Here is a 22,827-nt window from a genome sequence, read left to right as displayed (position 1 = left end):
CTACCCTTAAAAAATTATTGTGATTTAAAAACAACAAAGTTAACTTAATTTTTCATTGTATGTGGTTTTGATTTTGACAACTATAAAAAATTAGATAAACAAAATCACGCAACTCTACATTTTATTTCACAGAGTATAAAACTTAAACATTTAACATCGGTTGAAATGACAAATTTTTGGTGTTTGGTAGTTAAAACTTATCATAGAGTTTGAAAAAGTAATTAATTTCTTAATAAAGTTCATCAAAGACTGTAATTTTATATTTTGTATTCTTTTTGATGAATTCATTTCAATTATTATTATATAATATTGATGGGTAATATCCATAGTTATTGATTTTCTTTGTTGTACGCACTATTTTCATATATCTATTTCGTGGAATAAAATTGTTAGTAAATTTCGAAAATAATAATTAATTATTTGATTTAGTGTATAGCTTACCCCCTTTCTCCCCATCCAGTTCCCCAACTATTTCTCAGCTATCATTTTAGTGAAAATTAATTGTTAATAAAAAATAAAAATGAAGATAATCAATCACTTTTTTTATAAATTTGACTATACATACAGTATAATATGGTTTTCCACTCTCTACTCCCAAACCAACAAGTGCAACTGCATGATCCACTTGACCTTTTCCACACTCAGCATCTTCGTAGATACCACTTTTGTACAATTGAAATGAGCTTACTCTGGCCTGTAAGGCAATAGCAACAGGTCCTACGTTTGTTAAAACATCCTCCATTGCTGTTTGATTGGTAACAACAAAGTCTTTATTCACAATTCCGTATTTTTTTCGAAGTTGCCATGTACATGTTTGAAAAGAACCAATGTATGGATATTCTTGCTCTGTACTTACACCTATATTATGTCTAACAAAACCGTAAACATTTGACATCCAACCTCCATCACAGCCAGAATTGCCTTCGAAATCTAATAATTTCCAAGAAGTAAATTAATTATATTAACGTTTTCAAAAAAAAAAAAAACAAAGCTTCATACTTGAACAATCAACAATTTCTTGTGCTGAGAGAGATACTATAGAACCCTTTCCATATAATAGAGATTCAATGGGAACTAACGATGCAAATGCATAACAACTTCCACATTCTCCTTGGTCTTTAATTGGAGGTAGTCGACCTATCCAATTTCTGGACTCCATTAAAGTTCTAAGAGTTGAACTTGATGGTTGAGATGCTCCAGTTAAAAGTCCACCTAACAATCCACCACCACCACCACCAGATGTAGATCCACCAGTTCCAATTGTTAAAGCACCAGTTAACAATCCTCCTAATAATCCACCTCCTGTTGTTGTAGTTGAAGTTGATGTACTTGTAGTATTTGAATTTACAGAGAAATTTAATAAATCTTTGACAAGGTATGTGTTGGCGAATTCATCAAGTGTCAAATCAGCGAATATATTCGTTCCCAATTTCATGGCTTCAGTATCATTTCCAGTCAGCGAGTTAAATTGGTTGATATAAAGGAGATTATCTACAAAAATATTGAATCTTGTCAAGAAATCATTGTTTGTGTATGATTTATTATATTGAATCATCCAATCTGTGAATTGTTGCTGATATTCTGAAATACTTGATGTTGTTGAACTTACTGTTGTTGCTGGTAATGTTGTAACACTTGTTGATATTGGTGATGTTGTCGTCGTAACGGTGATACTTGAAGACGTTGTCAAGAACGAAGTCGAAGTCGAAGTTGAAGATGATGTTGGTTGTGATGTCGAGGATGCTGATGTTGTTGGTGAAAGAGTCAATGTAATTGATAGTAATTCATTATTCTCCAATTGGGAAGCTGATAAAGCCAACAACAAAAGTGAAAAGATAAATAATAGATAATTAATTTTCATTTATTTATGATATATAAGTGAAAAAAGATAGTAAATAAAATAATCAGGAACAAAATAACAACCTTAAATATTCGATAGATTGATTTCAAATTTTGTATGATTTCTTTCACTATTAATTTTTAGTATATAATAAATAATTACTAAAAATTATTTTTTCGCAGTGTTTGAATTCTGAGAATATGTATCATGTTATTTGGCGTGGATGTTTTATTTTTAGCATAATGTACAACCAACCCTATAAAAAATTGTGAAAGGTCATCCCAATCTCGAACCAAGTAAGTTTAAATTGAAATGTAAAAAGGATAAACCAATGGATGATCGTGATTCTAAATGGAATTAATTCAGATTTAGAATTTTTGTTATTAACATAGATAGTACACTAATAGACCGCCATTAAAATAGAATTTAAATAAATTGTTGTTAGTGAAGTCACGGGTTCAGCCAGAAATAATCTTTTATAATAATGTGAGTTAGAAAGGAATTAAAAAAAATTGAAATTCTACAGCTAGAGAAGTTGTTGGTAAAGAATTAAATAGATAATAAAATTTATCAACTTTTAAATCGAATTAGAGCTATTTAAATAATAGAATGAAAATATAATAATTGACCGATAACAAACAAACTCTTTCAGATCTCAACATTCAAGATATGTCATAATGCCAAAGATAATGATATTTTCATACTACTTCAACAACAAATATCACATCATGGTGATTGCTGACAATTAAATTAATAAAAATCTTTGTTTTTAAAAAATTATATTATTATTATTAATTGTTTATAATGCACCTAATAAAAAGTTGGTTGCATCATTGAGATTGTTATTGGTACGTTGAAGTGCTTCGACAGCCAAATTGCGTGGGAATCCCATGGATACGAGCATTGCTATGTTTTCCTCGGAGGGCAGTACCGCTTGTAAGAATGGTGTTTGGAATTGCTGTTGTTGTTGTTGGTGACGGCGCAGATTCTGTAGTTGTTGTTGTTGCTCGATCAGTGGACGTAGTGAAGTTGGCGCAGGCGGTGCGTTGACGAGTGGCGCGATCCACTGGTTGCAAAACTTGACGAGTGATTTCGGTAGACGACGATTCTTCAAGCCAAACACATCGGTGTAGTAGAGAATGCCTGCTGCTACACCGGTCAAGCAGCTCACGGCATTGGAAGTGTCGAGCAGCAACAGCTGCAGTGACATCACATAGGTCATAAACTTGTCGTTGAGCGGGAAACCAAGGAATTTGAACCAACGAGTGGGTGGTATCTCTTTGTAGAACAGAACGAGACACGCGAAAATAAGAGTGGACGGTCCTGAGAAACCCGCTCTTCTAAACAGCACAACATATCCAAGTTGTATTAAAGTTGATAAAATGATAGATGATATTACAAATAACTTGTGATTGTTTTATGAAGAGTGTTAGGTTAGTGTCGAGATTCCTTAGTTTGTAGTATATATGCTTCATATTCCTTGACTTACAGTATATTTTGATGATCCCATCAACCTTTCAAAGATACGATAGGAATAGATTAATATTGAACCAGTGAGAAGTTCACCGAGAGATCTAAAGTAGAATTGATTTGCAGTGAGAGCAAACGGTGAAAGTGAAATATTTCCAATGGCCGACGCAGTATCCGCTGTTCTTCCTCTATGTTTTGCATTAATATAGTTTATCAATAATGTACTTCCAATCACTGTTATCAATATAATCTTTGTTACAGGTGCATTCTCTATAAATATATATATAATTTAATCAATAAAATGAACACTATTAACATTCATATTCATATTCATATATATTTATCAAAACATACGTAAACCTGAAGGTCCTGCCGAATACATTTCTTATATATCTCTTTTCTTTACTACTACTACTTTTTATCAACAAAATTTACAAACTATCAAATCTATCTATCTATCTATCGAATTGATTTGATTTAAATATAACTATTTTGATTTATCTATTTATTATCTATTTACTTAGAAGAATGTTTATTATTATTATTATTATTATTGTTGTTGTTGTTGATATTTATTATTTCATTATAAATATTATATGTATATGCTAAATTTATCTATCTATGTATAATGTTATTTATTTAATTGTGTGTGAGTCATAAAAACACAAACCACTTTAATTTTGTAAATTTTTATTTTTTTGAAGTTATTAATTTTTTTTTAAATTAGATTGAATTCTGAATGACAAAGTTGAAGTTGATTGATTGATTGATTGTTTGTTGGTTGATTGTTGATTGATTATATATAATTAATATATTATTACTTACTCAATGGAGAGTAAAGTCATTGTTATAAGTCATGGATCGCATTCACTTCGAATAGGTTTGGCATCTGACCCATTCCCTAAATCAATCAATAATTTTATTGCCAAGAGAATTAAACCACTACCAAAGATATCTATAAAACCAACGCCATTACCAACAATATTACCAACAACATTACCAACAACAACAACAACAACAACAGAAACACCAATACCAACATTGACCGAAACTGTCACAGCCACAACAACAACAACAATAACAACAACTACTGATTCCTCTACATTAAATGATACCACTATATCTACTACTACTCCTATTACCACCACTCAAGAAACAAACAATGCTAACGAACAACAACAACAACAACAACATCAACAACAGCCTGAATTAGTACCAATGGAAATCGATTCCAACAACACAGCAGCATCAAAAGAGACAGAAACTAAAGAATTAAATTTAACAAACTCTGTTGAAAGTAATGATAATAATAATATTAGTAATAATAATAATAATAACAATAGTAGTGGTATTGCTACCACTATAGAATCTTCAATAAAAGAAATAAAGCAAGAGCAACAGCCAGAAATAAAACCAGAACAACAAGAAGAACAATCAAAACTACAAGATGATAAAATTGATATTGTAATGGAAGATTCAAAAGATAATAATAATAATAATAATAATAATAATAATAATAATAAAGATGATAAAGATAATGAAAAAGAGAAAGAACAAGAAAAAGAAAAAGAAAAACAAAATGATATAAATATACCTTCTTTATTGCCTGTCTTGAGTGGAAGACATCTAGAAAGTAAATTAACAGCATTAAAATCAGTACAACAAACAATCAAAGAAACATATAAATCATATCCACAATTCGTTGGTGATTCAACCTATAAATTACCAAAACAAGTATGTAAATAGAAAAATATATATTAAAGATTAGATTATTAAATGTTAAATCATATATTATGATATATATAGTCAACTATTTATAATGAATCAAATTCAGTGGTAATAGAAAACGTTGAACCCGTTAGAAAGAAGAAAAAGAGAAAGCAGAAACAGCAACAGCAACAACAACAACTACAAACAGATCAAGCCAATGACACAGGTTACAATGCTAAACGTGAGATTGAACCGATCGATCTCGATAGAGTTGACTATTGTATCGGTGAGGATGCTATACTCGCAAGCAGAGACACTGACAACTGGATATGCTATCAACCACTACTCTCACCGACAACCTTCAATCCTCAATCGTCTTCACTCACCCCTATACTCGACGATCTCGTTCAAATGTGGAGATATTCAATTCAAAGATATCTTAACATAAATCCATCCGATTTAAACGTAACTCATCCCATCTCATCAAAGCAAAGCATTAATGCTTCATTTCAACCAGTTAACTAACTAACTATCTATCTATCTTTACATTCCATTCTTTAGTCCTATGGATGTGTATATATAATTCCAGACTTTTTAGATAAAAAACAAATCAAAGAGATTACCAACTTACTTTTGAGAGAACTACCATTTACAAGTGCATTACTATATCATGTATGTATTTGAACATATATATTGTTAGTTTTGCTTGTTTATAAATATTAATAGTTTGTTTGGCTTGTTTGTTTGTAGGAATCTATATGTTCGTTGTTTGGTGCATCTATTGGTACTGCATGTGTAATCGATGTTGGACATCAGAGAGTTAGTATATCGTGTGTCGACGAAGGATATATGATTCCACAGTCTAGAGTGTCTCTAAGATATGGTGGATCCAACATTACTCAACTACTAGCATGGTTACTCTACAAACAAGACACAGAGTGTAATTCTTCACATCAAAATGGTACCACCAACACCACCACCACCAATAATCATATCAATGGAAATGATAAAGATCAAACAACATCTTCATCTTCAACTTCTGCAACCTCCAATGTGAAACCAATTCATAAATATTACTTCCCACTAAAGAGAACCAATCTCGATATTGCCTATGACTTTAATCAAATTGAAACCATAAAGAATGAATGTATAAATTTAAATTTAGTAAGTAAACACCTAACATACTACAAAGATATCTTTTGAATGAATTACTAATATGTTTGTGTTTATATTGAAAGAATGATGATAATAGGATAAAGCATGAAAAATTAAAGGTTGCGAACGTACCGACCAGACAACAGAATACTATCTATCAATTCAATGGAGACGATGTGTTTAAGGTTGTGGGCATGTCTATGTTCTATCCGGATAGTCTGTCGCCAATGAGACGTGCACCATCAAAGATGACGGATTTCGAAGAGCTCTACGATGCCGATCGCAAAGAGGACGGTGCACACGATCGTAATTTGACGTTGGCTCTCGACCAGGCGATCTACAAGTCCATCAAGAACTCGGGTGACCGCATTGAATTCCGTAAGCGCTTCTACTCGAACCTGTTGATTGTGGGTGGCGGTGCTTCGCGTGTGCCCGGCCTTCAAGCGGTACTCAAACAACGGCTGGCCAAACTGCTCTCCACCGAAGAAACCAACGCCGGAATCACACTTGCCTTCTCTGCCAACACCAGACAAGACGTGGATGAGCGTAACATGTCCTGGAAGGGTGGAGCCATCCTCGGTTGTCTCGAGAGTTCCAAAGAGATTTGGATCACCAGACAAGAATGGAAAGAAGGTTTGAACTCTTCCATCTTAAGAGAAAAGTTATCATATTAGTAGTAGTAGTAGTAGTAGTAAAGTATAAAGAAAAATAAAATCAACACAACTTATTATATTAAAATGTATTTTTGTTATAAATTATAAAGATATAATTATATTCCTTATAAGACAATTTTATTATTCATTGATTTACTTAAATATACATTTATCTTTGTTTTTGTTTTGTTTTGTTGTTTTTCATACAAGATTATAGGTAGATAGATAGAGAAGAAGAAGAAAAGGAAAGTTTTTTAAAAAGTTTGTTTGACTTTTTTTTTTTGGAGCAGTTGACTTTATATTGTTATAATATATGTGATTATATTCTATATGGTTTTTTTTAGTTATTATTATTATTATTATTTTTGATTGTTATTTTAGACACCACCAACGAGAATGTTGTTGATTGGAATGTGGATAAGCTTGACAAAGAAACCAATGAATCCCATGATACAGAAACCAACCAATGTAGCGAAAGCAATCTTTTGGAACTCTGTTTTTTGGTTAATCAATCAAATCAAAGTTTAATAAATTGTTGTTTATTTTAGTTTTAGGAATATTATTATACTAACCTTGTTGATCTGGCTTAGTACATTTCTTGAATAAACGAATGCTATTCTTGGCAAACTCCTTGAGTGGAGCAACATTTTCTTCAACTAAATCCATTGTATTATTTATTGATATATTTATATAATATTTATAAAAAAAAAAGAATGAAAATGAAACTTTGACTTTTATAAATTTGTTTGATTTTAAAAAAATTAGTTTTTTTATTTTTATTTTTTTTGGTGATGTTGATGATGCATTTGACAACACTTTCTCTACCACTGATTCACCCACACAAATTTCACCTTTGACTTTTTTGAATTGAAAATGGGGCTTCATCCAAATTTTTATGCAGAAAAAAAGAACTTCGTAACTCACTCATAGACCACACATAAAAGAATCATTTTTGATTATTTAATATTTTTTGAATTTTTTTATAAAAAAAACGAACGAATTTGATAATTTTAATAATTTTTAATAAAATTAATATTATTATTTTAGTTAAATATAATAGAATTTATACTTTTATAATTTTTTTTAAAGTTTGTTTTTTAAAAGATTATAGATTTATATAGTTTTATTAGAAAGAGAGAGGATGGATGATATAGTTAGGAAAGCACATAGAAAGCCAAAGGCAGGTGCTAAAGCCGACAAGAAGAAAGCGGTCAAGCAAAGAAAGCAAGGTATCACCAAGGAGGTGCGTGCCAAGAATCCAAAGGCTTTCGTTTTCTCGTCGGCACACGCAGCACTCAAATCGCAACGTCGTAATCTGGATTTGGAGCAGAAGCGTGTCAATCTACCGATTCTCGATCAATCTGGTACGGCCGAGGAAGTGCCGCCCATCGTCATTGCGGTGGTCGGTCCACCCGCCGTAGGAAAATCAACGTTGATTCGCTCGCTCATCAAGAACTACACACGTTACTCGGTGGGTGAGATCAAAGGACCGATAACGATCGTTGCATCGAAGCGTCGTCGTATCACATTCGTCGAGTGTAACAACGATCTCAACTCGATGATCGATACCGCCAAGATTGCAGATCTCGTACTGCTCTTGATCGACGCATCGTACGGTTTCGAAATGGAGACATTCGAATTCCTCAACATCCTCCAGACACACGGATTCCCAAAGGTAATCGGTGTACTCACTCACCTCGACGGTTTCAAAAACAACAAACGTTTGAAGAAAACGAAAAAGAAATTAAAAGATAGATTTTGGACAGAGATTTATCAGGTATGTTGTGCTAGTTTCCAAATATATATTATATCCATTTATTAATATTGTTATTTATTTTAGGGAGCTAAATTATTTTATTTATCTGGTTTGATTCATGGAAAGTATCCGAAACAAGAGATTCATAATTTGGCACGTTTCATTTCGGTTGCGAAATTCACTCCGTTGAGTTGGAGAAATTCACATCCCTATGTGTATGTCGACCGTTTTGAAGATACAACCGATGTCGAACAGATCAAAACACGACCAAAGGATAATCGATCGATTTGTCTCTATGGTTATGTGAGAGGCACCTATTTGAAGCCACATATGAAGGTTCATTTGCCGGGTGTCGGTGACTTTAGAATGAAGAGCATCACTCCACTCACCGATCCATGTCCACTGCCCGACGATAGAAAGCGTGTACTCAATGGAAAGGAGCGTCTTATCTACTCGCCAATGAGTGATATCGGTAATATCCTCTACGATAAAGATGCTGTATATATCAACATCCCAGAGAATAGAATCAATTTCTCAAAGTTGGATAAAGGTAAATAATAATAGTTACTTAACTTAAGTTGTGTTTGTTATTTAGTAATTATCAACTAACAACAATTATAATTAAATAGATGGAAAGTTTGTTGAAAAAGATGAAAGTGAGGAAGAAGAGGATGATGATGAAAAGGAAAATGGAGAGGACGACGACGATGAGGATAGAATTGGAGATGGTGTTGGAATGGTTAGAAAGTTACAGAATACTAGAATTGCTCTCGATGAAAAGATGGAGGATTCAGAGGTATCGTTGTTCTCAAAGGGTGCACCAATCAAGTTGACAAACAATAAGCCGATTTCACAAAAGAAGAGAGCTGATCTCGATCATGTCGATGAGCTGAGTGACAGCGAGTACTATGACGAACCAGCTGGAATTACAACTAACAACAGCAGCGGTGTTGCCACTAAAAAGTTGGAGATTAAGCAAGTCGTAGATGGCAGAGAGAGAAGAAAAGTAAAGTTTGTAGATCTAAAGAAGACACCCACCGATTTGGAGAGTGACGACGACAACGATAATGATGACCAAGATGCCGCCGATGATCAAGATGAAGACGACGAGGATGACGACGAAGAGCTCGAAGGATCCAAAGGAATTCAATATGATGACGATGAAAGTGCCGATGAAGGTGTAGAATTCGATGATGACAGTGGTGAAGAGATGGATGATGATGAATATTATGATCCACAATTAGAAAGAGATGGTGATGATGAAGATGAAGAGGAAGAAGAGGAAGAGGAAGAAGAGGAAGAGGAAGAAGAGGAAGAGGAAGAAGAGGAAGAGGAAGAAGAAGAAGAAGAAGGAGAAAGTTCAAAATGGAAAGAGAATATGCATAAATTTGCAAATAAACCAGCTCCAAAGATTAGTTTATCAAAGTTAATTTACGGTGATCCATATGAAGATAAGAAGAAACAAAAGAATTTTGCACAACTAGACGACGAGGAAGAGGATGACGACGAAGACTTCTTCAAGGTCAAGAAAGGTGGTTTTGGACAGATGAAGCTAAAGAAAGATCTAGAGTTGGACGAGACTGGAATCAATAGAGTAGAGACATCAAAGAGCACTCAGTCCATTCAAAAGTCATCGGGATTCAAAGACAACGATGATATCTATCAGCTCTTGATATCGAGATTCGTTGACAAAGATGATTTGGAATCGGTTGGAGCCGTCGGTCGTGAAGATGCCAACGACGATCAAGCAATGTTTGGTGATTTCGAAGATCTTGAAACCGGAAAGAAATATGGTCCAGGTTCAACTGCTAAGAGTAAAGAGGAAGATGGTGAGGATAGCGATGACGACAACGACGACAAGAATAAGAAGAGTAAGGATGGCAAGGAGAAGACTGACGATGACGATGAGAAGCAGTCGGATGACGACGAGTTTGAAGCTGCCAGAAGACGTAATCGTGAGAAGAAGGAACGTGAAATCAAGAGAATCAACGCCAAGTACGAGGAGGGAGAAGAAGACTTTGCCAGTGAGTTGAACGAAGCCGCCAAGAAACAACGTGCCATCAACGAAGCAGAGTTTGCCAACGATGACAAATTCAGTAGAATGCAATACGCAGGTTTTCCAATTGGTGTTTATGTACGTATAGAATTTGAATCGGTTCCCTATGAGATTTGCCAGCATTTCGATCCACGCTATCCGCTGTTGGTCGGTGGATTGCAAACCACCGAAGAGAATCTCGGTATGGTCAATGTCAAGATTAAGAAGCATCGTTGGCACAAGAAACTGTTGAAATCCAACGATCCTTTGGTTATTTCCATGGGTTGGCGTCGTTTCCAAACGATGATACTCTACTCGATCCAAGATATCAACGGTCGTAATCGTATGCTAAAATACACACCGGAGCATATGCATTGTCAAGGTAGTTTCTATGGTCCCATCACACCACCCGGTACCGGTTTCATTGCGTTCACCAACCTTGGTAACACCCAAGCGTCGTTCCGTGTCAGTGCCAACGGCAGTGTTCTGGAGTTGGACAACACCATCAACGTGGTGAAGAAGCTAAAGTTGACAGGTCGTCCAAAGGAGATTCTGAAAAAGACTGCTTTCATCCAGGGAATGTTTTCATCGCGTCTCGAAGTCGCCAAATTCGTTGGTGCCACCATCAGAACGGTCTCAGGTATTCGTGGTCAAATCAAGAAGCCAATGAGCAGTCCAGAGGGTGCTTTCCGTGCCACTTTCGAAGACAAGGTTCTGATGAGTGACATTGTGTTTTTGCGAACTTGGTACACGATTACACCGACCAAGTTCTACACGCCCGTTACCAATATGCTCACTCAGGAGAAACAATGGCAGGGTATGAAGACAGTTGGACAGTTGCGTTTCGAGAAGGGATTGCGTGCGCCAATCAAGGAGGATTCCGTTTACCGTGAGATTGAGCGTCAACCACGTCACTTCCGTGAGTTGGAGATCCCCGCTTCCCTACAGAGTCAGCTGCCGTTTGACTTGAAGCCAAAGGGTAAGGTTCTCAAGAACAAGGCCGACGCACTCACCAATCATCGTGTCGTTGTTATGGAGCCACACGAGAAACGTATTGCCGAGCTTATGAACAAACTTGAGGTCATCAAACAAAAGAAACTCGAAAAGGAACAAGAAAAGAAGGAACAGAAACATAAAGAATATATGGAAAAGAAAAAGAAATCGGAAAAAGAAAAAGAAGAAAGAGTTAAAGAGCAAAGTAAGAGAAAGTTTAAGATGGAAGCACTCAAAGGAAAGAAGAAACAAAAACAACATCAATAAAAACTAAAAACTTATTAAATTTTATATTATAATAAACAATTGAATTAATTTATTTTTAAATATTTTCTTTATCTCTGAAATAATTTAAAAGTTGTTCTATCAGTTGTTGTAAATCATATTTGGTTTCCTGTAAATGTTTCTGGAAATTATAATTTGTATTAATTATTTGAAGAATGATTTGATTGGTTTTATTATTATAGTACTTACTTTAATTTCATTAAATTCTATTTGGATGTCATTCTTTGTGATTGACTTCAAATAGAGATGGACATTTGGATGAAGTGGATAATCAGATTCAAAAACTATAATACAGGTGTGACCGGTTTGGAGTGATACTGCAATGGTACAGCCATTGGTATTCTCATTGGAGTGTTGCAAACGTTGGATGTGATAGGATTTCGAGAGTTCTTTGATCTCCTTCTCTCTACGATAGTGATTGGTGAGTGCAAATGTCAGTTCCTCTACGAGTGTCGCCAATTCACTAATATTTGAGAAATCCTCTGTGAGATAGTCGATGTGTCTCAAAGGCGTTGGCTGCATGTTCAGTGATATAATCGATTGTCTCGATTGATCCAGTTTGATCGCTACTTGATGTTGAACAGCCATGACCGTCAGTTCAAATTGTAATTCCTTGGCGTTGGAATTGCCGGCTGTCATTCTAATGCCCTGAAGTTTCTCAATTACCTTGACATACGGTTGATACCACTCGATGGTAGCCAGCAGACGATCGTTGTTAGTTATCAATTTATTATCGCTCTTCTGCATCTCTTCGATGGTTTGGTCCATTGAGTAGAGTTTATCCAATTGCTCGTTGGCATCGTCTAGCAATCGCTTGATATTCTCACGTTCTTTCTGAAGGATCTGGTCGTCCTCTGCAATCTGATTGATGATGGCAATCACCTCATTTGCCAGCCTGACATTAATGTCCTTTAGTTCTTTGAAATCCTTTTTGCCTTTGGAGATAGAACTCTCCAGTTGATTGGTTGCCTCTGGTGATGGTGATGTTAAATTGGAATCCAAACTGATGATCGATTGCATAAATCTTTGTTTACTTCCAATTTCAATATAATTAAACTTCATCTGTTGAAAACATTCCTAAATTGTTTTAAAAAAAAATAAAGAATAATTATAAGATAATTTCGAAATAATAATCGTATTGAATAAGTGTATTTACTTGAATTATATTAAGATCTTTTTCTATATTTGGAAGTTTCTTTTTATCGATTTGATCTGATTTTAAATAATTGAAAATATTTTTATGTATATCATTTACAATTCTAATAATCATAATAAATAGAATTAATACGTTTCATTGGGATACATTGCTAAAAACTAAAAGATCTTAATATCCATACTCATTATATTGTGATAAACTAAAACCAATTTGTTCTGCATATTCAACTTTATTTTTATTTATTAAAATAGAATTATCTATTTGTTGCATAGTTATTTAGTATTAATTTAATATGAATATATATAAAGAGATTAATAATATTCGTAAATTATCATATATAAAGTAAAATAATGTTATTTAATTTAAAATCAAACATAAAAATTTGAATTTTGGCGCCAAAACCTTTGGTTATTTTGATGGTTTATTCTCCAAAATTTTTGTAAAACACAATGAACTTTTGATTTATGTTCTTCATAATTGTAATTATTAAAAGTATTAGTTTTGACAACTTTCACCTGAGTATCCACTGAAACATTGACAATTGAGTAACTGACCATCGGTATTTATAGAAGCAACTCCATTAATACACTGACCTTGTACATTATATGCTTTTGCCTAGAGTTTAGAGATAGAATATTAGGTTTTTGAAATGTTATATTATAAATGATATATTTAATAATTACATATGATGAACCTGTATTGTATATTATTGGTACTGTATATTCTTGATTATCAGTTAGCAAAGCCAAAGAAACATTGACAACATTAATCTTTCCATTGATAGTAGCTTGGTGGTTAAAGGTATTGGAGATTGGTCTTGCTTTACAAATATTATCAGTGTATACACCACCCAAGAATTGATTTGGATAGATTGCAAAATAGACTGCACCTGCTAGTTCAGAAGCTACATTATTGGTAAATTCAGTGCCCATAAAGTTTAGTTCAGAGTAATATGATTTCTATATTTGCAATATCAATTAGTATTGTCAGTTGCTATCATGCATGACAACAGTATTATTAGGTAATAAGTCTTACGATTGCTCCACCAGTATTGGCATGGTTAGCATTGAAGGTAGAATTGAAAACAGTCAAATTCTTGGCAAAATCACATATAGCGCCTCCTGCTATCGCTTTGTTATCGTTAAAGTTAGAGAATTGCACCTGAACACTTGTTACTATTTGATCGATATATATAGCTCCACCACAGTTGTAAGAAATCGATCCATTGATTGTAGAGTTGGTCATCAGAAGATTCCCTCCTACATACAAACCTCCACCATTTTGTGTACATCGATTGCCAATGAATGTTGTATTTTCAATTTTAGAGTTGGTTGAACACCAGAGCGCACCACCACTATAGGCATCTAACAATATTGATAATAAGTAATTAATTAATTAATAAATAATTAATAGTATTATATAAATATTAATAATAGTTACAGTTATTTTGGAATAATGAGTTTGCTATGGTCGTTGAATTTTGGCTACCAGAGACACCGCCACCACTGTCCACGCATTGATTGTCAATGAATGTACTCAGATTCAAAAACATGTTGTAAACACTGAAGATGGCCCCACCATTATACAAAGCCGAGTTTCCAATGAATGTAGAGTTGAGCGAAAATACATTGTCACCGTAGATAACGCCACCCTCTTCATCGGCACCATTCGATGTGAATCGAGAGTTGATGAGCGATACCTTGGTATTGTCACCCTCTGCGTATAGAACACCGCCATTCATGGTTGAGTTGCAATTCTCAAAAGAAGAGTCGATGAAATCCACGTGAAATCCACTTGCGTATAACACCGAACCGTTGCCATTCACACTCGATTGGAATACCTCTACGTTTACCAAAGAGATAGCAGGTTTTTCATTTCTTAGATACTCTGGCTGTATAGAGAATCCAAGGAGACCACCCTTTGTCTGAGGGAATTGTAATGATCCGCTGAATCCTATATTCTGAAAAGTTACACTGGTTGGGTAGGTCATATTGACACTTACGAATTGACCATCACACGTAAACAGCGAATATCCAGGAGAATAGAATACATGTAGTTCGGATTGTGGGAATGTATTGATAGCACCTGGACAATCATCATATTTACCATCTGCAATCAAAATGACAGTTGTATTATACATTGAATTTGAGGCTTGTTGTTCATATAACCAATTTAAGCATAAGGTTATATTTGAACAGGTACTTTAAATAAATTAATAAATAAAATGAAGTCAATATTAGCTAATATTATATCATTGTAACATACGCATAGTTTGTTGAAATATTATTACAAGTTGAACTACCATCGTTTAATAATAATTCACAGGTGATTGTAAAGTCGTTATCAATATCCGTATTGATATCAAAGGATGATACCAGAGATATCAATAAAAGAAAATATATATATTTGATCATAATTATAGAAAAAGCAAAGTACTCCGATTCAAAATAAATCAGATCTTGATTAAAAAAATAAATCTGGATATTATTAATTTTTATTTTTGAATTTTGGACCAACGATGATCATTGGCTATCCAATTGCAGTCTCTCTTTCAGTTCATTGGAATTAGAATTGAATTGATTTTAGATTATTTGTTTTCTTTATCTTGTAATTATATTGATTATACTATTCATTCTTTTGCAAATGATAGTTAAAAAAAATGTTAGAGATGGACAGTATCAGATTGTGAATGGTGTTGTTTTGTTTTGTTTTGTTTTTGTTTTTGTTTGACAATTCTGTTATCTGTCAAACCTATGTACATATTAATATATTATGCAAAACCAATGTTTGGAAAACGATTGTTTTCACTTGTATTCAGATGTATGATCTCTAGATTCTGATAGTCACCATCGATGACCTCCATACACCAGTGTCCTTTGTATGAATAGGATTGCTCTGCTCTAGGTTGCAGTGTAATCGGGTTGCCTTTGGTGTAGCCTCTTCGCTTCTGACCTCTGAAGGTGATTGGTCGATTCGATCGATTTCTAATGGTGAGCCAACCCTGGAGGTTACCACTTAGCAGTCCGTTGGCAGAGCGCGGCCACATTATAAAGTAATTTTCTTTGGCATAGACATCGACGTTGTCCTCGATGTTGAGTTCGGAACCACGTTTTCTCTGGATTTGCTCTTGCCATAGATACATTCCAAAGTAGTTCTTGACGCCCTTTACCAAGTCGCCAAGCTTTCCTAGACCGACTTCCGGACGGGTGGCAAAGATCTGGCCGCTCTGGCCATCGATAAAGAAGCTATAGTGCTTATTGTCAAACACATAGGAATGGTGGTAGAAAGGAACATAAAACAGCGTAGCGACGGTCTGGTCAAATTCAATGTCGCTACTGACATTCTCAACGGTGGCGGTCTGCTCTTGGCTGCAGAGATACGACGCGGCATTCGATTGCTCATCGACCTGGATCTTTGAGATGTGATTTGCCCAGACCGAGTCGTGAGAGAGTCGCGACGATTCACGAGCATGCTGGAACTGACATTTCTCTTTGAACTCTGACATTGTCATTTGATCAACACGATTAAAGTCAAAGAACACACGGATATCCTGATAGTCTTTCCAATCGTCCATCGACGAGCCACACAAGAATATCTTGGCAATCGTTCGCCTAATGGAGCCTCTCTCCAATGATTTATTTACATGGTTACCACCTTTTGGTGTTGCTACAACCAGTTGTTGTTGTTGTTGCTGTGGTTGCCTCTTGGCTGGATCAATGTTTGAGATACCACCCGAACCATTCATAGTGATTTCAGTTCCACCATTTTGATAGTAAACCAAACCCTGAAAGTTTACGGTATAAGTAGAATGAAAACAATAGAAAGGTATATATATTTTATTTGTTTCTGGTCCTATTTGTTTTTTAAAACTAAATAGATTAATCTTGTAAGTAACACTTCACTGAAGAGATTAGGTATTCTAAATGATAATGATACTCTACCCAGTTGGTGTAAACCATAGACTTTGTTTCCAAGTCTCGAAAGCATGTGCAGCTTCTTGTGAAGTGATACGATATTGTGCAACTTTTACAAAAGTATCATAAAGTATTAATTTTGAATTATTAAAATAACATTGATTATTATTATTATTATACAATACTAAATGATTGTTATTATTACTATTACAAGAGTCGACTAAAGGTGAAAGTGTTAGTTGTAGATCTTGTAATTTTGGAAGTGGTGGTGGTAGAAATTGAAAGTGGTGATGTTGTAGGTTGTTGACAATGTTGATGATGTTGTTGTTGTTCTTGATCTCTTTGCAATTGTTGTAACTCATTTATATTATATAATAATGAATCTGTTATATTAGGAGCAGAAGGTGAAGGTGGTTGTAACATTTTATCTATCTATCTCGAACTGTTTGTTATCACTCTCTCTGTCTTTTAACAAAATGTTTGTTTTGTTTTTATTTTTTTGAAAGAAAACTAGAATTTTCTTTATAAACTTGATTTAGTACGATTTTTGTTGACTAAGAATTTTCAGTTCTATCATTGTGTGGTTTGCAAATAATATCTCATAGAAAATAAACCATTTTGTATGGCTTGTTAACCCGATATTCTTGGGAATCAAGAAGAAAATTAAAATTTTAATTTTCAAAAATGTGTCGATTTTTGGATAATTTTGTGTTTCAAAATAAATTTATAAAGGTGTGACATATAAAATTATTTTTAATTCGCTATTACCATTTTTTTTAAAACAGATTTATTAATAATAAACTAAGAAGATGTTTACAATGAATAATACAAACATTCAATAATAATACACACTAACTCATTTAAATAAGACTATCATTCTTATCAAACATTATTCAATATAAGAGAGTTGGTGGTAACAACAAAGTAATTTATCGTGGTAAAAACAACATATATACAGTTTTTCTACCTATCATTTCCTTTTATATAGTATTATCTCTATTTTTTATATCATTTAAAAGAAAGTTGTTCATCATTATTTATCGTTCTTTAGAGATGTGTCTTTGTTCTGATCAGAACATTACACAATTATTACTGTTATTTATGACATAATACTTATTTAACATATAAATAAATATTTTCATATTATTAGACAGAAGGTATATTTTTAGAGTGTTAATAGTAGATTGGTCATTCTCGTTTCGATAAAAGAAAGCATTTTCCTTTATGCACATGCTTTCCCAAGCACTGTCACTCTATCGAATATTTAAGTAATAAAAGAAAAAAGATATAAGTTTGTTAATAAAAATTTGTTAATTTCAATAGTTATAGAGATCTGAAAGACAAAATTTGACAAAATAGATACAAGATCATAAGTTGTTAAGTTTAAATATTTATTAAAAACAAGATGATTGCATGATTATTCTGAACCAATATAGATAGATCTCAGATTTTCATTGAATTTTAGTTCTAAGTTCAACAAAGATGGAATTTGGTGATTTATAATTTGGCTTTACTAAGTAGAGAGCTACTACCGCAGATACCACGGTATGAAAGTGGTCAACAATTTCAATAAACTCTTCTTGATCTTCTTTGTTTTTGAGAATTGGAATAAATTTTTGTTTAATAAGATTTTCATGAATAAAATATTGTTCAAAACATTTATCAAATTCTTTGTCCATGAAATCGAGACACTCTTGATCAGACCAATTGTTTTGAGTTTTCATAAAATGGAAACTATTCATTCTTTCATCTTTTTCTCTGAGTTCTTTTTCATAAGAGAATATATCATTATAAAGAGCACAGATGTTTCCTGAATGATCGATTAAACTTTTCCAAAGTGGGTCTAGAATTATATCAGAGTTTAATCTTTTCATAATGAATAATGCACTTAAAGAAAATGTTGGTACCATTCCAATATTGTGTCTTCTCATATTGTAATATAAATTCATACTCATGTCACCATCTAATTTCTAAAAATTTTAAAAAACAATTTAATAAATTTGTTTTTTTTAAAATAAAATAATAACTTACCTTGATATTTTGCCATGGCATTAAATTATCAAAATAATCAATGAATGCATTTCTGAATACATTTAGCAAAGGATGTTGATCTCCAACTCTGTGTTCTAAGCTCTCTTTTAAATCAAAAGCAATTCTTTCAAGTGGAGTAGCATCCTCTTCCAGTTTACCCAATTTGAAAATATTGATTGCTCTATTGATTTTTTTCATTCCAAATTCCGGTTCATTCGTATCAATAAGGTCATCGAATATTACTGAGAAAATAAAGAATTGTGTACCCAATACCAATGACTCTTGATCTCCGGATGGCCAAATATTTCTGACAAACATTGAAAATCCTTTGAAAATCAGTCTATATTTTTGAAGATTTTCATCATTTATTATTCCAAACTTCTCCATTTTTTCAATCACCATTTCCATTGGATCATTTGAGTTTATAGGTAAAGTCCAACTCTTTGGAGTTTTATCAATTATTTTTTGTAAAGATAACATTTAGAATTCCTTTTTTTTTTGTATTATGTTTAAAATAAAAATTCTGTTTTTGATAAAAAATATTAACTTCTATTTTAAATTCTTTTTGAATAATCATTTTATTATTGTTGGTTAAACAAAGTACAGGAAAAAAAATTTCCACATTTTTTATAGATTATTTTAATCTGAACAATAGATACCAGTGGTTTAAAAACAAAAGTTAAAAAAATAATAAAACACATATTAATCTATTTTTCTTGTAACTGAGTTTAAAAACCCCACATACATTTTAAAGCAAAAAAAAATGAGATTAATCTCATTTTTTTATTATTATTATTTCTATCTCTAAAACAAGTACTTCTGGTTAGTGTTAACTATTTTTGGATAAAAAGATATTTAATGAACCAATCGGAAATAGAATTATTTGTGTAATTTTATTTGATCCTAAAAAAAAAAGTATACAAAAAATTAGTAGATAGTTTAATTATGGATCTATATAATTTTTGTTATACTAATAGGTAGACTTTGGTGGTGTAGATAGTATCATTTGTGATCGACTCAAATGAGTACTAATTTGAACTAAATTCTCTTGTAAAACCCCAAAAATCTCTATTTTCATTTAGTCTATTAATAATTACAAATGAATTTTTTAAGATAGAAATAAAATTTGGAGACTTTGACATCTATATATTAATTATTTACAAAATTTGAAGTGTATATATTATATTTTAGTACATAATGAGTGTTTTGTTAGAAAATTAAATAGTATACTGTATTACAATGTTTTGTTTTATTTATCAATATATTGGTTGTTCATGAATGCAGCTTCTTTTAGACGTTTAATTGCTCTTGTTCTATGAGTGTTATATAGTTTGAATATCAGAACGGAGTGCTTACCCAATTTATATTCTTCACCTTTATAGAAGTAACTACAACCTACTCTCTCGAGAAAATGAGCGACCATATGATATTGTTTACCTTTATAGAGCATAATCACAAATATATCCCACGAAAGCTTACAGCGGAATAATAAATGATAATTATCAATCATATAGTCCAATACTTTGATATCGTTAATGTAAGAGATGAAATAATGAGGTAGATCTGCATTGGTTTTACCGAATCGCTCTGCCAGCAACTCAATCATTTGTAGATCGTTGCTATTTATGGCACGAAACCATATATTGGAGAGCTCTATCTCTCTGTCTGCTATATCTAGATGATGGATAGCCACACTATAGGATCCACCGTGTCTGGATGCTCTTATGGCCTGTACCAGGTTGGATCGCTCACCAAGTCTGTCCCTGTAAATCAAAAACAAATCCAATTGGTCATATTCTACGAGTAGCACCAATGATTCATTCAGCTCAGCTTCTGACAATCCATTTATATACTCTGGGTAGTTGGAATGAACGAATCGAACCATTTCGAAACTGTAGCTGTGTATTGCGTTTTTGACGGCAACAAATGATGGACATTGATTGAACAACTCGCGATCATTCAATTTAAACCATTCAATTATCTCCATTCTATTGTAACTTACAGCAGCGTTGATAGCCTTTACATTCAAACATCGTTCCGTTTTATTTTCATAGATCCACTCTAATGTTTCCAAGTGTCCACCAATGATTGTCTTTTCAATTCCGTCATCACTGAGACCTTCTGGGCAGGTTTGATTCATCCATTTCACCATCTCAAGGTTACCAATTGATGCAGCGACATCAATAGGATGTTCAATATCGATTGGTTCAATGCCAATGAGCCAGTTAGCTGTTGGCTGGTCACCACATTTGGCAACTTGCGTCCATATTCTCGAGCCAAAAGGAGCACCCTTTTCAAAGAGAAACAATATACCATCTAGATATCGATAGTGAAGGGCTATATCCAAATAGAAACCAATACGAATAAACATATTACTACCGAGCAAAGTATTAATAGGATTGTCTTTTTCCAATGTTTCGAATTCACATTGATATATCCATTCGATAATATCTAATCGCTTGATCTTAAGACAATGATCAATGAAACGTTTACTAAAGAATGACATGTTGAAAGATTCTTTTAACCACTTCATCATCTCAAACGAACCGGATTCACCTGCATACATTCGAAGTTGCGCAATATCTTTAACAGAGTTGAATGGATTCCATTTCGTTTGTGCAAGTAGCCATTTGACACATTCTATTTGACCTGATCGCATTGCATTTATATAACACTCCAAGATTATATGATGATTTGAAAGGTTTCTTTCGAAATTATGATGGTTTGGTTCAGGAAAGTTGACATACTCCGTTAGCAACAAGAATAATTCATAGTTCTTTGATAATGGTGATCTTGAAAGTGCTTTAAAATAATCTTGATCGGTTAGATCTATTCTTCTCGTATAGCGATGTGCTCGAATTATGTATTTTACAATCTCTAGACTATTTGACTGAGCTGCCAACGCCAAAAGTTCACCAAAATCGAAATGACTTCGCTTGATTGTGATATAATCGAAACTGAGAAATGAAAGAGTTTCAACGACATGATCGAATAACTCTACATCATTCAACCTCGCTATATGCATCAATATGGAATATAGATCTGAATGCTTAAAGTACTTATTCTCAAAAGAGAAATCAGTACAATATCGTTCAACTCTCCAATTCAAGTTTCTAACTGTCAAGTAGAATCGTTTCAACTCTGAATAGTATCGATGATTAACCAATTGTATTGGGTTACGAATCATATCTTCCCATCTTAATACAACAAACTCTTTTACATTTGAATTTGATTTCAACGCTTGCCTCCATTGATTTTTAACTAGATTTCTATTTAATTGATAAACTTGATTAAATATTTGATTTCTAATATAAACATTATTTAATAGAAAACATAATAAATATTTATCCATTATCTATATCTATCTTTAATGAAACAATAAAAATAATTTGAATCAAAATTTATTTTTTTGGTTTTTTGAATTACAAACATATCTAAGATAAATCTTAGAATCTTTATAAAAGTCAATAGAATTAATAGATTTAAAATAGTTGATGTATTACAAAGATTTATATTAAAAATTATATTATAATTATGTTATTTTTATTTAAAAACTTAATTTGTAAGAGGTTCTTTGGATATGATGATTCTTGTTGTTGAAAACAATCATTCAGAGTCAATAGATGTTAAAGTAAACATTGTATATAATATATATATCTATTATTAGTATAGAGGTGATTTGTTTTTGTTGTTGTTTTGTTGTGTTTCTTTGAGAAGAGTTTAGAACAAGCAATATAGAAAAATACAAATACATGCTACACAATATGCATTTAATGAACTTTGATTGCTTGTTCTAAACTCTTCTCAAGAACTTGAGGAAATTGAACCT

General features: G+C 32.9%; 9 protein-coding genes across 9 annotated transcripts; 2 read left to right on the top strand and 7 right to left on the bottom strand.

The window, feature by feature from the left end:
- Positions 1-44: 44 nt before the first annotated feature.
- PPL_02819 (C1 family peptidase) lies at positions 45-1,861 on the bottom strand (the record flags this gene model as incomplete). Its single annotated transcript, XM_020573797.1, has 3 exons — positions 45-80; positions 566-930; positions 1,000-1,861. 3 exons carry the CDS (start codon positions 1,859-1,861, stop codon positions 45-47), a joined length of 1,263 nt encoding a protein of 420 aa, XP_020435869.1.
- A 778-nt stretch (positions 1,862-2,639) lies between these two features.
- PPL_02818 (uncharacterized protein) lies at positions 2,640-3,692 on the bottom strand (the record flags this gene model as incomplete). Its single annotated transcript, XM_020573796.1, has 3 exons — positions 2,640-2,906; positions 3,330-3,580; positions 3,665-3,692. 3 exons carry the CDS (start codon positions 3,690-3,692, stop codon positions 2,640-2,642), a joined length of 546 nt encoding a protein of 181 aa, XP_020435868.1.
- A 446-nt stretch (positions 3,693-4,138) lies between these two features.
- arpG (actin related protein 8) lies at positions 4,139-6,849 on the top strand (the record flags this gene model as incomplete). The annotated part of the gene is made up of 5 exons (XM_020573795.1): positions 4,139-5,044; positions 5,117-5,485; positions 5,582-5,692; positions 5,771-6,184; positions 6,259-6,849. The coding sequence occupies 5 exons, from the start codon at positions 4,139-4,141 to the stop codon at positions 6,847-6,849; spliced, it is 2,391 nt and encodes a 796-aa protein (XP_020435867.1).
- A 356-nt stretch (positions 6,850-7,205) lies between these two features.
- Positions 7,206-7,494, bottom strand: sec61g (protein transport protein SEC61 gamma subunit; the record flags this gene model as incomplete). The annotated part of the gene is made up of 2 exons (XM_020573794.1): positions 7,206-7,321; positions 7,401-7,494. The coding sequence occupies 2 exons, from the start codon at positions 7,492-7,494 to the stop codon at positions 7,206-7,208; spliced, it is 210 nt and encodes a 69-aa protein (XP_020435866.1).
- A 475-nt stretch (positions 7,495-7,969) lies between these two features.
- Positions 7,970-11,879, top strand: bms1l (BMS1-like ribosome biogenesis protein; the record flags this gene model as incomplete). The annotated part of the gene is made up of 3 exons (XM_020573793.1): positions 7,970-8,605; positions 8,669-9,134; positions 9,214-11,879. The coding sequence occupies 3 exons, from the start codon at positions 7,970-7,972 to the stop codon at positions 11,877-11,879; spliced, it is 3,768 nt and encodes a 1,255-aa protein (XP_020435865.1).
- A 55-nt stretch (positions 11,880-11,934) lies between these two features.
- Positions 11,935-15,467, bottom strand: PPL_02814 (uncharacterized protein; the record flags this gene model as incomplete). The annotated part of the gene is made up of 9 exons (XM_020573792.1): positions 11,935-12,018; positions 12,087-12,974; positions 13,054-13,156; positions 13,235-13,280; positions 13,569-13,668; positions 13,737-14,012; positions 14,089-14,417; positions 14,494-15,254; positions 15,319-15,467. The coding sequence occupies 9 exons, from the start codon at positions 15,465-15,467 to the stop codon at positions 11,935-11,937; spliced, it is 2,736 nt and encodes a 911-aa protein (XP_020435864.1).
- Positions 15,468-15,823: 356 nt separating this feature from the next.
- Positions 15,824-17,390, bottom strand: PPL_02813 (uncharacterized protein; the record flags this gene model as incomplete). Its single annotated transcript, XM_020573791.1, has 3 exons — positions 15,824-16,905; positions 17,017-17,214; positions 17,276-17,390. The coding sequence occupies 3 exons, from the start codon at positions 17,388-17,390 to the stop codon at positions 15,824-15,826; spliced, it is 1,395 nt and encodes a 464-aa protein (XP_020435863.1).
- A 1,028-nt stretch (positions 17,391-18,418) lies between these two features.
- Positions 18,419-19,478, bottom strand: PPL_02812 (uncharacterized protein; the record flags this gene model as incomplete). Its single annotated transcript, XM_020573790.1, has 2 exons — positions 18,419-18,937; positions 18,999-19,478. 2 exons carry the CDS (start codon positions 19,476-19,478, stop codon positions 18,419-18,421), a joined length of 999 nt encoding a protein of 332 aa, XP_020435862.1.
- A 769-nt stretch (positions 19,479-20,247) lies between these two features.
- PPL_02811 (uncharacterized protein) lies at positions 20,248-22,350 on the bottom strand (the record flags this gene model as incomplete). The annotated part of the gene is made up of 1 exon (XM_020573789.1): positions 20,248-22,350. The coding sequence occupies one exon, from the start codon at positions 22,348-22,350 to the stop codon at positions 20,248-20,250; it is 2,103 nt and encodes a 700-aa protein (XP_020435861.1).
- Positions 22,351-22,827: the final 477 nt, after the last annotated feature.

This window comes from Heterostelium album (assembly GCF_000004825.1).
Source record: "Heterostelium album PN500 unplaced genomic scaffold PPL_scaffold3, whole genome shotgun sequence".
NCBI lineage: Eukaryota > Evosea > Eumycetozoa > Acytosteliales > Acytosteliaceae > Heterostelium > Heterostelium album.
The sequence above is the reverse complement of the archived record's forward strand: the minus strand, read 5'-3'. Positions and strand labels throughout refer to the sequence as shown.